At 28.3% G+C, this 12,961-nt stretch overlaps 1 protein-coding gene across 1 annotated transcript in view; it reads left to right on the top strand.

Annotated features, from left to right (window-relative positions):
* LOC111633031 (dual 3',5'-cyclic-AMP and -GMP phosphodiesterase 11-like) overlaps positions 1–12,961 on the top strand; it is a 78,013-nt gene that overhangs the window by 50,886 nt on the left and 14,166 nt on the right. Inside the window, exons 12-20 of the mRNA XM_023377556.1 lie at positions 882–1,028; positions 4,011–4,118; positions 6,424–6,533; positions 6,642–6,729; positions 6,823–6,927; positions 9,649–9,652; positions 10,570–10,592; positions 12,286–12,332; positions 12,414–12,477. Of these exons, the coding sequence (XP_023233324.1) occupies positions 882–1,028; positions 4,011–4,118; positions 6,424–6,533; positions 6,642–6,729; positions 6,823–6,927; positions 9,649–9,652; positions 10,570–10,592; positions 12,286–12,332; positions 12,414–12,477 (696 nt within the window). The remainder of the gene's footprint in view (positions 1–881; positions 1,029–4,010; positions 4,119–6,423; positions 6,534–6,641; positions 6,730–6,822; positions 6,928–9,648; positions 9,653–10,569; positions 10,593–12,285; positions 12,333–12,413; positions 12,478–12,961) is intronic.

Raw genomic sequence — 12,961 nt, 5'->3', positions numbered from 1 at the left:
CAGTGGTGATATTCAGCGGGTTCGCACAGGTTCGGCCGAACCCGTTGTTAACATTTTCAAAGTTTTCCGAACCTTGTTAAACATATGTAACATTTCTCAATGGTTTGATTCTTTTAAAAATATTAAAATATACGTATTATACTCTGTAACACTACTAAACTAGAGCCTTCCGATGCACTATTTGAGCGAAAAAAAAAATTGTTAAGGAAAAATTTTCTGTTACGAACCCTTTGTTAAATATTTCGAATGTCATCCCTGATTACAAGTTATATTGAATTTTAATTTGATTTTAAAAGAAAATTAGATAGTATGAAACAAGTTTTACATATTTAAAAGCTTATTAACTAACAATTTTATTTTATAGTATATGAAAAATTTATTTATAAAATTGTAATGTAAACATTGTTAATAATGTTATTTAATAATGTTAATAAATAATTATATTTAATTAAGCAATTTTAAATTTAAAAATGAAAAACTTATTACCAACATTTTTTTTTTCTTTTGCATTGGAATATGCTTGTTTAGCAGTGATAAATTTTTTTTTCTTCTGAATTTCTGCCCCATATATTGAGTATTAATGTTTTGTTCTTCATATACAGTTGACCCCCCCCTATAACACTGTTGATTATTCCATTTTATATGAACTCCATGTTGTACGAATCACTTAGATTTTACAAATACGTGTGCTTTGCTGTGAATGACTCACGTATTTGTAAAATCTAAGTGACTCGTACAACATGGAATTCGTATAAAACAGAATAATCAACAACATTATAGGGGGTCAACTGTAATAAAGTTACTTTATAAAGAATAATTTGTCCTTTAAATAAAATATAAAATTCATTAAATATATTTTTTTATTTTAATTCATTTTTCAGGCTTTGTCTCCCACATTTAATCAAGACTGCATATTAAATGATTTGAAATTCAATGATTTTTGTCTTGATGAAGATGATATGCTAAAAGCCTGTCTGAAAATGTTTGTGGATTTGGATCTAATAGAAAGGTTCCATATTGACTATGAGGTACTACATGCTCTGTGATTTTGGTATGTTGGAGTCAAATAAAAGTAATGAAATTTATTTTCATCAAAAAATTTAATATTGAATAAATACAAAAATTATTTAATTTAGCAAAGATGGCTGAATTATTCCCGCCAAAAATTAAATTGATCGCAGCACCGCATATAGGCAAGGCCGCGAACTTTCCGAACAGCCCTCGTGTATATACACACACACAGTATACCATGATTAACACTGTTAATTAATCTCTTGATGCTATCACATATATCAAAATTGCATTAATCAAATACAGTGGTACCTTGATACTCAACTGAACCACTAGAACAAATTTTTGGTTAATATCAAATATTTTTATTTTGTCATCAGTAAAAAAAACGTTTTTTTGTGATAAAAATTGGTAACTAATCATCTATATCTATAAATGAAAATGTTGTTTACTATACACTCCTAGGCCATTTGACCAATTGCTATGAAACTTGGCAGTTCCACTAATATACTACTAACTTAGATAACATCATTCATATCATCCCAAAATATTTATTGGATTTTTATATATTTATTAATTTTTGTCTACATTGTATNAATACTATATGTCAATATAACTATTTATAAAATTACCAAATTCTACATTTCTTTAGAACTTCTTTTGCTTTTATTTTTAATTTTACTTAAATTATATTATATGAAATCTGGATACTCATTTGAATGTTTTTATACTTATTGAAAAAATGTTAACAAGATAAACTTTCAAATTTCCCATTCAAATCTTCATAAACATAAAATTGCTTAATGATTTATTCTAGTCTAATTTCTTTAACATGTAACCTGAAGATGACTTTTTAAATAAGTTAAAAATGTTTGTTTAGAAGAGGGGCTTCCAACATGGCTACTAGCAACCCTAAAGGATCAGTCAATGTGTATAGGCAGTCAATAAATGACTAGAGGTTGGTGGACAAATTAGACATTTGGGGTTGGTGGACAAATTTACTTTTTTTTACTATACTTAAACTAAGATGAATCAAAAAGTAAATAAAAATTAATTTTTATTTTGTATCAGCAGAAGGATGAGGTTAATAAATATTAAATCTACTGTTGCAAAAGGGTCAACAAGCAAAACAGATTGAGAATCCTTACTTTAAAATATAATAATTTTTTCTTTGTTAAAGTGTTTGTAAAAATATCTATTTATGAATATTCAAATATTAATCTAGAATTGAGTAATTTATATTTATTGCGATTTTAAAATTTGAATTACAGAATAATGCTGCCATCTGTTAGTAACATTAATGATTAATAATTTAGACAAAGAAAAAAAAGCCTGTCCAAATTAACTAGCTATGTTAGTTAGTTGGATATTCCTTCAAACATATCTGTATTAATTTCAATTTATAAAATTACAATTGCACATTCATACTAGGTGATCATTGTCGACTTGGATCTCACTCTGGAATATTGCTACTTCAAATATATATATCATCTGAAATTTAGTTTCATTTATTAATTAATGTTATCAACAGATGATGATATATCTAAATTATTAAATCATAAAATCATATAATTGAGCTAATTCAATTATTAAAATTCAGAGATTTGACATTATTATTACCATATTATTCAATTCTAAGCCACACCTCAATTTCTCAAAAGGTTTTCATGAAAAAGTAAAAATTACTGCTAGTAAGATTTATTTACAAAGTTCAAAAAATTAAAAGTAACAAGGAATGAAGAATTAATTTATTAAAGGAAATCTTAAATACATAATTTAAAGTAAATCTTAATTGTTCTCTGTATAATATTGTGAAAATGATTCATCAGTTGCACTAACACAGCTAACTTTGGAATTGGTGTCATTTTCCCAAACTAAGTCATCTGTGCCATCCATTGCATTTGTAATGCAGCATTTTTTAAAGGAATAAATTATTATATCACTGGGAACTTTCCAGGAGACAGATACCCACTCTGCAATTTTTTAAGCACTTTCCTTCTTTATTTCTCCAGAAGCAGTTAAAATGTGGTTTTCTGAATGTAACTAATTTTCTTATTCTTTTCTTATGTAGTCTTTAACTGTTTAAACATGAAATCAAACTAAAACATCTTTATTCATTCAAAATGAAATCAGCCAATGGAAAAGTAGTTTGACAGGTTATTTGGGGAACTACAGGTTTTTCTATACAAGGGGAACTTGTGTAGAAAAACCTGTAGTTCCCCAAATAGCCTGAGGGGTAAAAACAATTTAGTCTTTAGCTACATGAATAAAAAACATTTTCAAAGCTTAGAGAGTTAAAAGACATGTTGATGAAAACATCAAGTGGCTGGAGTTGGCTCATCATATCACCTGGGATTATCACCAATTCACAATTTCCACAATTTCACTACAATGAGACAAATTTGAAGTGTATATATACATCCATACTCTGTAGAGCCCACCATAGACAACTCATATATTTACTGGAGTACACCTCAAAAAAGTTAAAAATATTACAAAATAAGCAATCCAATATTATCTTATGGCAGATTGATTGATCATTTAAGAAAAAAGGATCTTGACTAAAAATTACTAGTTGAATGATGATGAAATTATAACAGAGGATAGTAGACATGATATAGAATAGATTTACTTCAAAAATTGTTTTTCAAATAAAATTTAGTCACCTTCAAATGTAAGCCATACCCATTTTCAGGGTCATTAAAATGACAAAAAAAGCATGGCTTAGAATCAAATAAATACAAAATTATTATTTATTGAGAAATTATTCAAACTTTAGCTGTCAAAAATGTTATATTTAAAAATTTGGTAATTTTACTTTAGAGTGATATTTATATATTAATTAGAATGGAATATATAAGAAAATTGCTTTAACGAACGAAGTCTGTTCAGAAATATCATCTTAATATAATAACCTATACTCTTTCTTCAAGAATTGTATGTTTTTTTAGAAATAATAAATGCTGAAAAGCTTTTAAATGCAAATTTAAACTAAATAGGTATTATGTAGGTGGTTACTGAGTGTCAAGAAGAATTACCGACAAGTAACTTACCATAATTGGAGACATGCATTTAATGTTGCACAAATGATGTTTGCCATTCTCTTGGTAAGTCTTGTCATTTCCTTAACTAACACTGTTATAATTAATAAATTGCATTTTAAATTATTTAATTCATTAACATGTTAATAACAAACATTACTGATAATGAAAATTTTTATTAATTTTGATATCACTATTTAAAATCTGAATGTTTGTAAATTATTGTATCAATATATAGCAGTATAAGATTTTAGCATAAAAAGAATGAAATCAATTAAAATTCTCTTACAATTAGTTGTGTTGTATGGGTAATATCATAATAATGAAAACAGTACAAGTTTAATACAAACCAGTGGTGGTTTATGGCTGTCTAATATGGAGGTGCCAAGTAACAATTACTACTTTAAAACTATTTTATATACAGTGTGATTGTAAAGTCACTCTGCAGTGGATGGGGAAACTGAAGGAGCTTCCAGAAACAATGTAATGTGTGGGATCTGTGAAGATCCATAGGGTTAATATTTGCAGGGGTGAATGAAGTGAATTACCATAAGGAGAGAGAAGCATGAGAGATACTTAAAAAGTAACTTTTTATGTACAAAATGTATATACAATATCCCCAAGCACTAGGGTACATGGCACCATAGAATCCTTTGGCGAAGAACCATCAAACAAGTCCAAGAAACAGGCTAAAAATATTCACTCGGTGATACCAACTATTTTTTCAATTATACAAAGTTTATACTGTGTTTCGCTATTCCTTTCACCGATAGAAATGGATTGCAAAACCACAAATTACCATGATGAACCAAGAGAAGAGTTCACCATACACAGCTACAAGGGGACGACACACTCCCAAGAGCTGAACACCAGTAACCATAATGCTGTGTTGCCGGTCCCACACACCATATATCATCCCCATCACTGATACAGTGCTGCCACACAAAAAACACCCAAAACACACACAAAAAAAATTCCCCCTTTTTTCCTTACAATTAAAAATAAAACTGTGTGTACAGTAATGGAGATATGGAGATGATCATTTACAACAATAACATTGACGGTAGACAAAATATATATTTGGATTCTTTGTTTTATTTTTTAGTGTATATATACACTAAAAAATAAAACAGAAGCAAAAGAAAACAATTTTTTTACATGACAACAACAAAGACTGACGATATACCATGTATACAGGGATGACACAAATGACATCATAGACAGACCATGCATTGAAAGTGTTAAAGTAAGTTATAATGTCACCATTTGGCTGAGCCACATGGGTGTGGCCTTCTGCAGAGTGACTTTGATTGCACCATATATATGTAATTATGTATATTTAATAGAATTTTTTTGAATTCAAACTTTTTTAATTGGCAGACCAAACGGAACATAAGTCATACATAGCAAGCCATAGATATTTTATATATTTCATACATACTTAAAATAGATCCATTTCTATCACTTTATGTGGCCTGCAAACATATTTGACATAACAGACTGACATGTGCCACAGGCTATAGTTTCTTCCCACTATTGGTTTAAACCAAAATAAGCCAAATTGTTTCAAAACTACTATAGGTATGATATGTACTATACTTTTTACACTAATAACAGCATGATAATCATCATCATTGTTGAACTTCCTTGAGGATAAAATAATGCAAATACTATAAATTTGTGAAAATGAATATTACCATATTTGATACAAAAGTTAAGTTTGAAAAACTTAATATTCTGTATTCCATCATGTAATGTCCGAAATCAATATCAACATCTAAAGCCTGATAGTTATATATTAAAGCCAAATGATTTGCCTGTTATTTGATTGCTGGATATAATCTAGCAATTATTTGGTCTCATATTAATGGCAGAATTTGAAAAACAAAACTATTTGTAATGTAAACTATTTGTAATTAAAACTTAAACTGGGAAAAGTTTTGAATATTTATCTAGATATGAACTTTGAACTTATTTTACTGACAAACTTAATGAAGATCCAAAACTAAAAGAAAAATTGTTTAAATTTTTTACACTAATATATTAAAAATATTTATACAAGAGATGTAGGCAAATTCTAACTTTAGTTTCCTTTGTTATGTTAGATTAAGTATAATGTGACTTTAATATATCTTAATTTTATTTTCTTAAGTTATTTTATTATTTATATATATAAAATTTATTCTTTTTTGCTATAAATGTAAGATTGGAATATAATTATCAGTAGAAAATTGTAATATCTTGTTAAAATAAGAATCATGAAATAAAATATTATTATTATAAATATAAATTGCATTGATAATTTAGAATTTTCATAGTATATTTGATTCTAAAAATATATTAGTTAATATTTTAAAAAATTTTTGCACAGAATACAGAATTATGGAAGGTGTTGGGAGAACTTGAAACAATGGCTCTCATAATTGCATGTCTCTGTCATGATTTAGACCATCGAGGTACTAATAATTCTTTTCAGATAAAGTAAGTAAGTTTTTATATTATATGATAAAATGAAATTTTAATTAAAAATATATAGTTTACATATTATAAAAATATAAAAAGTATATGATTTTTTTCTTAAATATATAGATCATGTTCCCCATTAGCTCAGTTATATTCTACATCTACAATGGAGCATCATCATTTTGACCAATGCATAATGATACTAAATAGTCAGGTTAGCTTTTTATCTTTGTATTTTATTTGTAATCATATTGAATATAACTTGAATATGTTTCTAAAATTGATTGGGTAACTATATTTCTTTTAGGGAAACCAAATACTCAGTCATCTGTCACCAGAGGAATATTCGCATGTTGTTCATGTGCTTGAGCATGCAATATTAGCTACTGATCTGGCTGTATATTTCAGGTTAGTCTAATATATAAATTTCATTCTGTATGGTTCCTATCACAATCAAAATTATTACCCATTTCCTGGATCATTGAGGAAATGAGAGTGGTTCATATTGATTATCAACAATATACTTATCAATGATTTTATGATTTTTTTGAATGAAGTCAACTTATTTTTACAAATTTTAAGTAACTTATATTTTACCAGTGGCATGCCATCGATGGAAGCTGTGGAAGCACCACATTTACTAAAATATAAATACATATTGTGTGATTATTGTCATATTTTAACGTGCTTTGAATTAATTTAAATTAATATTTTATTATAACCGCATTATTTATTTTATTACAAATTTCTATACATGTGAAAAAAATGATAAGATTACTATTTTATATTTGAATATAAATTCGTATATGCATATCCCCAATGGAAGTGCTGTATTGTCAAATATGGGACAGCTTCCACAGCCAAAATATTTGAATGGTGTAAAGCAGCCAGATTAAATGCATTTGCGCATGTGCTTTACAGAGCACCAACTTTACACAGTTTAGCTCATAGATGCTACACACCAAAATATTGTATAATGCTTTCAATGATTCTATCCAGGAGTAGCACAGCTTCCCTATCATCAAATTCACTGCATGATACTGTATTTAACATCCTACCAGAAGTCCAGCTTAGGTTTATCTACAAATTATTCTGTTTCTGGCTACAAGAGGTCAACTTTAGAAATAAATTTATCAAACTCAAAAAATGTCTGATTCAATTTTTTTTTTAATTTTATGTTTTGCAGTTAAAGTATAAAAATTAATTAGGCTTAAATTAATTATATAGCAAATCATTACATAACTGAGCCAAAATACTTGATAAATATTGGTTATGCAATTTCTGAATGGTGCAGTTGTCTGAAGTCATCAAATAATGCACAGTGTAGATACTCATCACATACTTAAATTTATATTTTATTTCTCTCAATAAAACTAAAATCTTATTTCTTATCCTCACTTCCTCAGCCGTTTACTTACAAATATATTCAAACACCAAACACTTGCTAAGCTTACTATTAATTTAATCTTATTTCTTAACAATTTAATTTATTTTTACAAAACTAAACTTAAACCAAAAAAAAAAAAAAACTATATCTTTATAATTCAGAAAATTCTGTAAGAAAGGACTAGGTTGCAGTCTACAGTTTAAACAAGAACAGGTAAAATAATCTGACAGTTTAAGATTTGGTTATATTATATATGTGTTTTGGTTATATTGTAGACAATATAATTATATTAGTGAAATTTGATAAAAAAAAGTTCATTTGATAATATTCAGTGTTGTCATCATATATATTTAATATTATCTAATATTAGCTTTTAGTACATATAAATATTTGTTTTAAAGTGAACAAAACAGTAAAAATAATTTGAAGAAAAGAATTTTCTATAACTTTTTATTATAATATATACTATATTTTGCTGTCATAATTTTCAATGCTTCATTGAAAATATTGCAGATATAAAAAAAGCATAAATAGAAGTGATCTATCATGTGTTATAAGCTAGATAGCTCATAAATTTTCTCTATATTTTGAGTTTTTTTTAATTTTCATATGATTTTTTGTTGATAATTACATCTAGATTAATATATTATGTACTTTATATTTATCTAGTTATTTTTGTATGTGGGAAGTTAAGCGATATGATTTACTGTTTTGAAAATATCTGCATATTGTTAATTTGTTTTTATTGAAAGTTTAGTGACTCCATCTATTGTTTGAAATTGCAACCAAATATGATAAATATAATGTTAGAGGAATGAATTATAAATCAAATGTAAAAATTTACCTTTAAGACAATGTAGTGTTTGTTATGAACAAGTAACTCTAATAAAAGAAAGATATAGTTAGTTAACACACATCTTTGTGATCTGTCTTATGGGTAACTGTCCCCAACTTTCTCTTGCACTCGCCTTTAAACAAGGAGGAATATCTCAGTACACAACTTATTCCCCGAATTGTTATCACATCTGTTGTTCACTACATATCTCTCTTCTTTTAAAAAAATAATGCATAGATATATAAAAATAAAAACAAACTGCCATAAAACATAGGGTTGCCAACTATCCTGCATTATGCGGCACTGTCATGCATTTTCAGATAAAATCCCTCAACATGTGAAGACACGTGAAAATCCTGCAAAATATTTTAAAATGATACTATTAAAGAAATTTATAAAAACATATTTATTGAAAATGAATTATATTTAAGTGTAGTGTGGACCAAGGACATGTGATAGATCAACAAGCGAAGTTAGCTTAATCAATTGCTGATCACATAAGGATTCATGTCACTTCTTGTATACAGAATCAGACTTGCTTTCAGTGTTGCCAGATGTTTTTAGCTTTTCTAGGCACATTTTTTTTAAAAAGTAGGCCAAAAGTAGCCAACTCAGAAAACAGATTCTTTTTTGATAAATAACCTGATTTGACGATAAAATCAAAAAGACACCTTCCGTACTTTTCCAGCAATAACTTTAATCACAGAACAAACATTTTCAGCCAATTTACAGGCCTGAAACAGACCTGTAAATTGCCAAAAATAAGGATCACAAGACTCAAAATACATGCATAAACTGTAGGTTGAGAACACTCATTTTATATGCAAAGTAGAATGCAACAAATTATCTTGCCATGATTGACTATAAAAATTAATTTTCCTATGTAATTTTGAATTGTAGTAAACCATTAGAGAGGTTGAGGCGCACGTTTTAAACGTGTACGTGTGACGTTTGGCGCCGCTTTCCCGTAAGCCTAAAAGTTTGACGATGGTGTTTGGAATGTCGAGTGTGATTCCACCGACTATCCAAACACCATTGTCAAACTTTTAGGCTTACGGGAAAGCGGCGCCGAACGTCACACGTACACGTTTACACGTTTAAAACGTGCGCCTCAACCTCTCTATTGTCAAACTTAGTCAAATTATTATCATTTTGCCTGAGTATTCCATTTGCCTGAGTAATGCTTTTGTAGAAAGAGCTTTCTCTCTTATGATCATGTTTTGGACAAAAAACCAAAATAGGTGTTCTGTGAAATTAATAAGTAGTGAATTGATAATTAAGTTAAATTCAAAGGAATCTTGTCAATAGATATATACAACAGTGCTAAAAGATAAAAAGCTTTCTGAAGCACAATCTCAAAGTAAATGTATGTTTAAGAAATAAATTGTTTCATGTGAAAGTCCCTCATTTTTTACTAGCATGTCCCCTGAAGAGATTTTCTCCAGTTGACAATTCTAATAATACAGAAAAAATAAATATTAAAATATTTTACAGTTAATCACTGGAGATCAAATCTTTCTTGGAAATTTGTATGTTTGTTTGATCTGTTAACATCTGGAGCAGATGTTTGTTAGTGGGTTGTTGTTTTCTTCAGAATCAGTGTGTTTACTTTGTTGATTTCCTCCTATCAAAATCTTGATTTGTTAGTCTTTATTCTCCCTCTTGGGTTTGCATAGCTTGATTTCTGATGGTTGTGCTTTTTCTTTAGATTTATTTAAATATACTATTATATCTTCTTCAAAACTTTAAAAGATGCTAATTTGACAGCTGATTATATTTCAAAACATTATTCTATTTTCATTCAATTGAACATAATTACTGATTTATTTGAGGATCATTCTTCAGTTTGTTAAAAGTTAAGTTTTATTGAATTTAGTTTTTCTCCAATATAATTAATTAATTTTTATTATTTATTTGCTTTTGCGCTAGATATGATTTTATATAATTATGATAAAAGTTCTACTTGAAGATGCTCTTCAGTATAAGGAGATACTAGACACACCTTATACACTTTTCCAGCAACTAAATTTAATCAAAATAAACATTTTAAGCCTAATTGTTAAGACTTCATCAGATTAAAGCTTATCAATTTGGCTGAAAACATTTGTTTTAATTAAGCTTAGTTGTTGGAAAAGTGTTTAAGGTATGTATAGTGTCTTCTTATACTGGAAAACTTCCAAGTTAGACTATTTTTATGCTCTTCACATGATTACATTTATTTTTAGCAAATACTATTTATTTTAGTTCTGAAATCTTGAAATCTGACTTGCCTCATATATTTTGAATGTTTATATCAAACAGAATAGTAAAGTATAACTAATGCACTGTTTATATTCAAAAGTTGAAATTGAATGTTCTCTCAGTTAAATTTTACTAATTTCTTTTAATATTAATGAATTTAAATTTCCAATTTTCTGTGATTGTGAATGTTGAATAAGATCTTAAGAGAGACTTAAATTAATGTGTAACTAAACCAAATTTAAATTAATAGTGTGACCATAGGGTCGGCACGTCTTTAGTGCCTTGCCAAGACTGACACCACTGTGTCTTCTGGATAGACACAGATAACGGCCGCAACTTTGGAATTTGCATGAGCGGTCACGTGTGCAGGTGACCAGATTCAGGATGGAGGGGTGTTGAGAGACTACGGATCAGAAGTGAATCACTCGGATACAAGGGTAACAACTAAAATAACAATTTAATTCAACTATAAAGAATACATCTTCATATATTGAATAATGGTCAAGAGAGAGAGAGTTTACAATAAACTACACATTGGTATAGATATCTTTGATTCACTTATAATTATGTGGACTTCCTGATGGATGAACTTTGGTTGGTTGTTCGGTTGGAAATCCAGGAGCAGGTGGGGAGGCGTTAAATTTTCCTCTTTTTTTTATGGTGGTCGAATTGATGGAGAACCGGAGGATATAATAATCTGTATCAGTGGGAAGTTTAACGGTGCCCAAATTTTTCTCTTTTATTCCAGGACACTAGGTTGATGCGCTCACGGACAGACTCTCTTGATGACCTCTTGTCCTTGAGTCACTCCTTTTATACCTGCAAGTCATGTTATCATTTTTCACCAATTGTGAATTTTTGTTATTAGTTCTCAGTGACACATTTGATGAGTTCCCTGGGAAAGGAAATGACTCCTGGGAAAGAGATGCGATCATCCTCCAGTAATAAAATTAGAAAACTTTCAAAAGAAAAATGAATTTTCTCTCCCAATTTTCGTTAAGTCCATATTTTGTTATTGAAAAAAAAATAATAATAATATTTTGAATTTTTTAACTTTTTGATAGATTAGATTCTGATATGCGAGATTTATCAATATGTTTGTGTTATTTCTGAATGTCATTTTCTCTCCACTGTTAGATTAATTTTCCATTATTGTACTAAAAATATTTATTTGTCTACAATGATTAAAATCATTTATTGTGTTTATTAAAATATAAAATAATTTATTTTACATTACATAACTTTATTAATGTAATCATAAATATCCTTAGTCAATAAAACTTATTATAATAATTTAAATATAGAAGGAGAGTAGCTATGATTGGACAAATGAAGAACATAGAGAACTTTTGAGGTATGATTCATGATTCATAAAAAAAGCAATAAAATAATTTAGCTGTAAAAAGTTAGTTTTTAAATCATGTAATATTTACAGAGCCATGCTGATGACTGCCTGTGATGTTGCTGCAATAACCAAACCCTGGAAAGTTCAAAGGGTGGTATGTATAATTTTATTATTGTATTTACCAACTATAACTGAAACTTTTATTAAAAAAATAACATTATGTTTAAACGAGCAAAAATTTATTGTGATGATGTCACAATGCTGGGTTGCAATTTTTAATCATATATTTTAAATTAAATTAAAAATATGCTCTTCATCTCAAATTAGTAGTGGCTTGCTCCTGTACATCATACTTTTCCTGTTAGAATGGAGTTGTGCCAGTCATCTATCTAACTCCATTCAGGGGAAAATTTTTGAATTGAATTAATTCTTTTGAAGACAGTCCTTTCCAAAAAATATAGGAACCACCATTTATTAAGCTTTCCTCATCTGCATTAACCAGCTTTCCTCATTTGCATTTTATCAGCACTTATTCCGTTGTAGATAAAAGCTGAACCCCAAGAGGGTATGATGGAAAAGAGAAGACGTCCGAATAGCACTAGTTCCTGTTTTTAAAAAATGTTTATATTTTTAATTGG

The sequence above is a fragment of the Centruroides sculpturatus genome, unplaced genomic scaffold, assembly GCF_000671375.1.
Source record: "Centruroides sculpturatus isolate CEXI.00-Female unplaced genomic scaffold, Cexi_2.0 scaffold764, whole genome shotgun sequence".
NCBI lineage: Eukaryota > Metazoa > Arthropoda > Arachnida > Scorpiones > Buthidae > Centruroides > Centruroides sculpturatus.
Note: the sequence above shows the minus strand (reverse complement) of the source record. Positions and strands in the feature narration are given on the sequence as shown.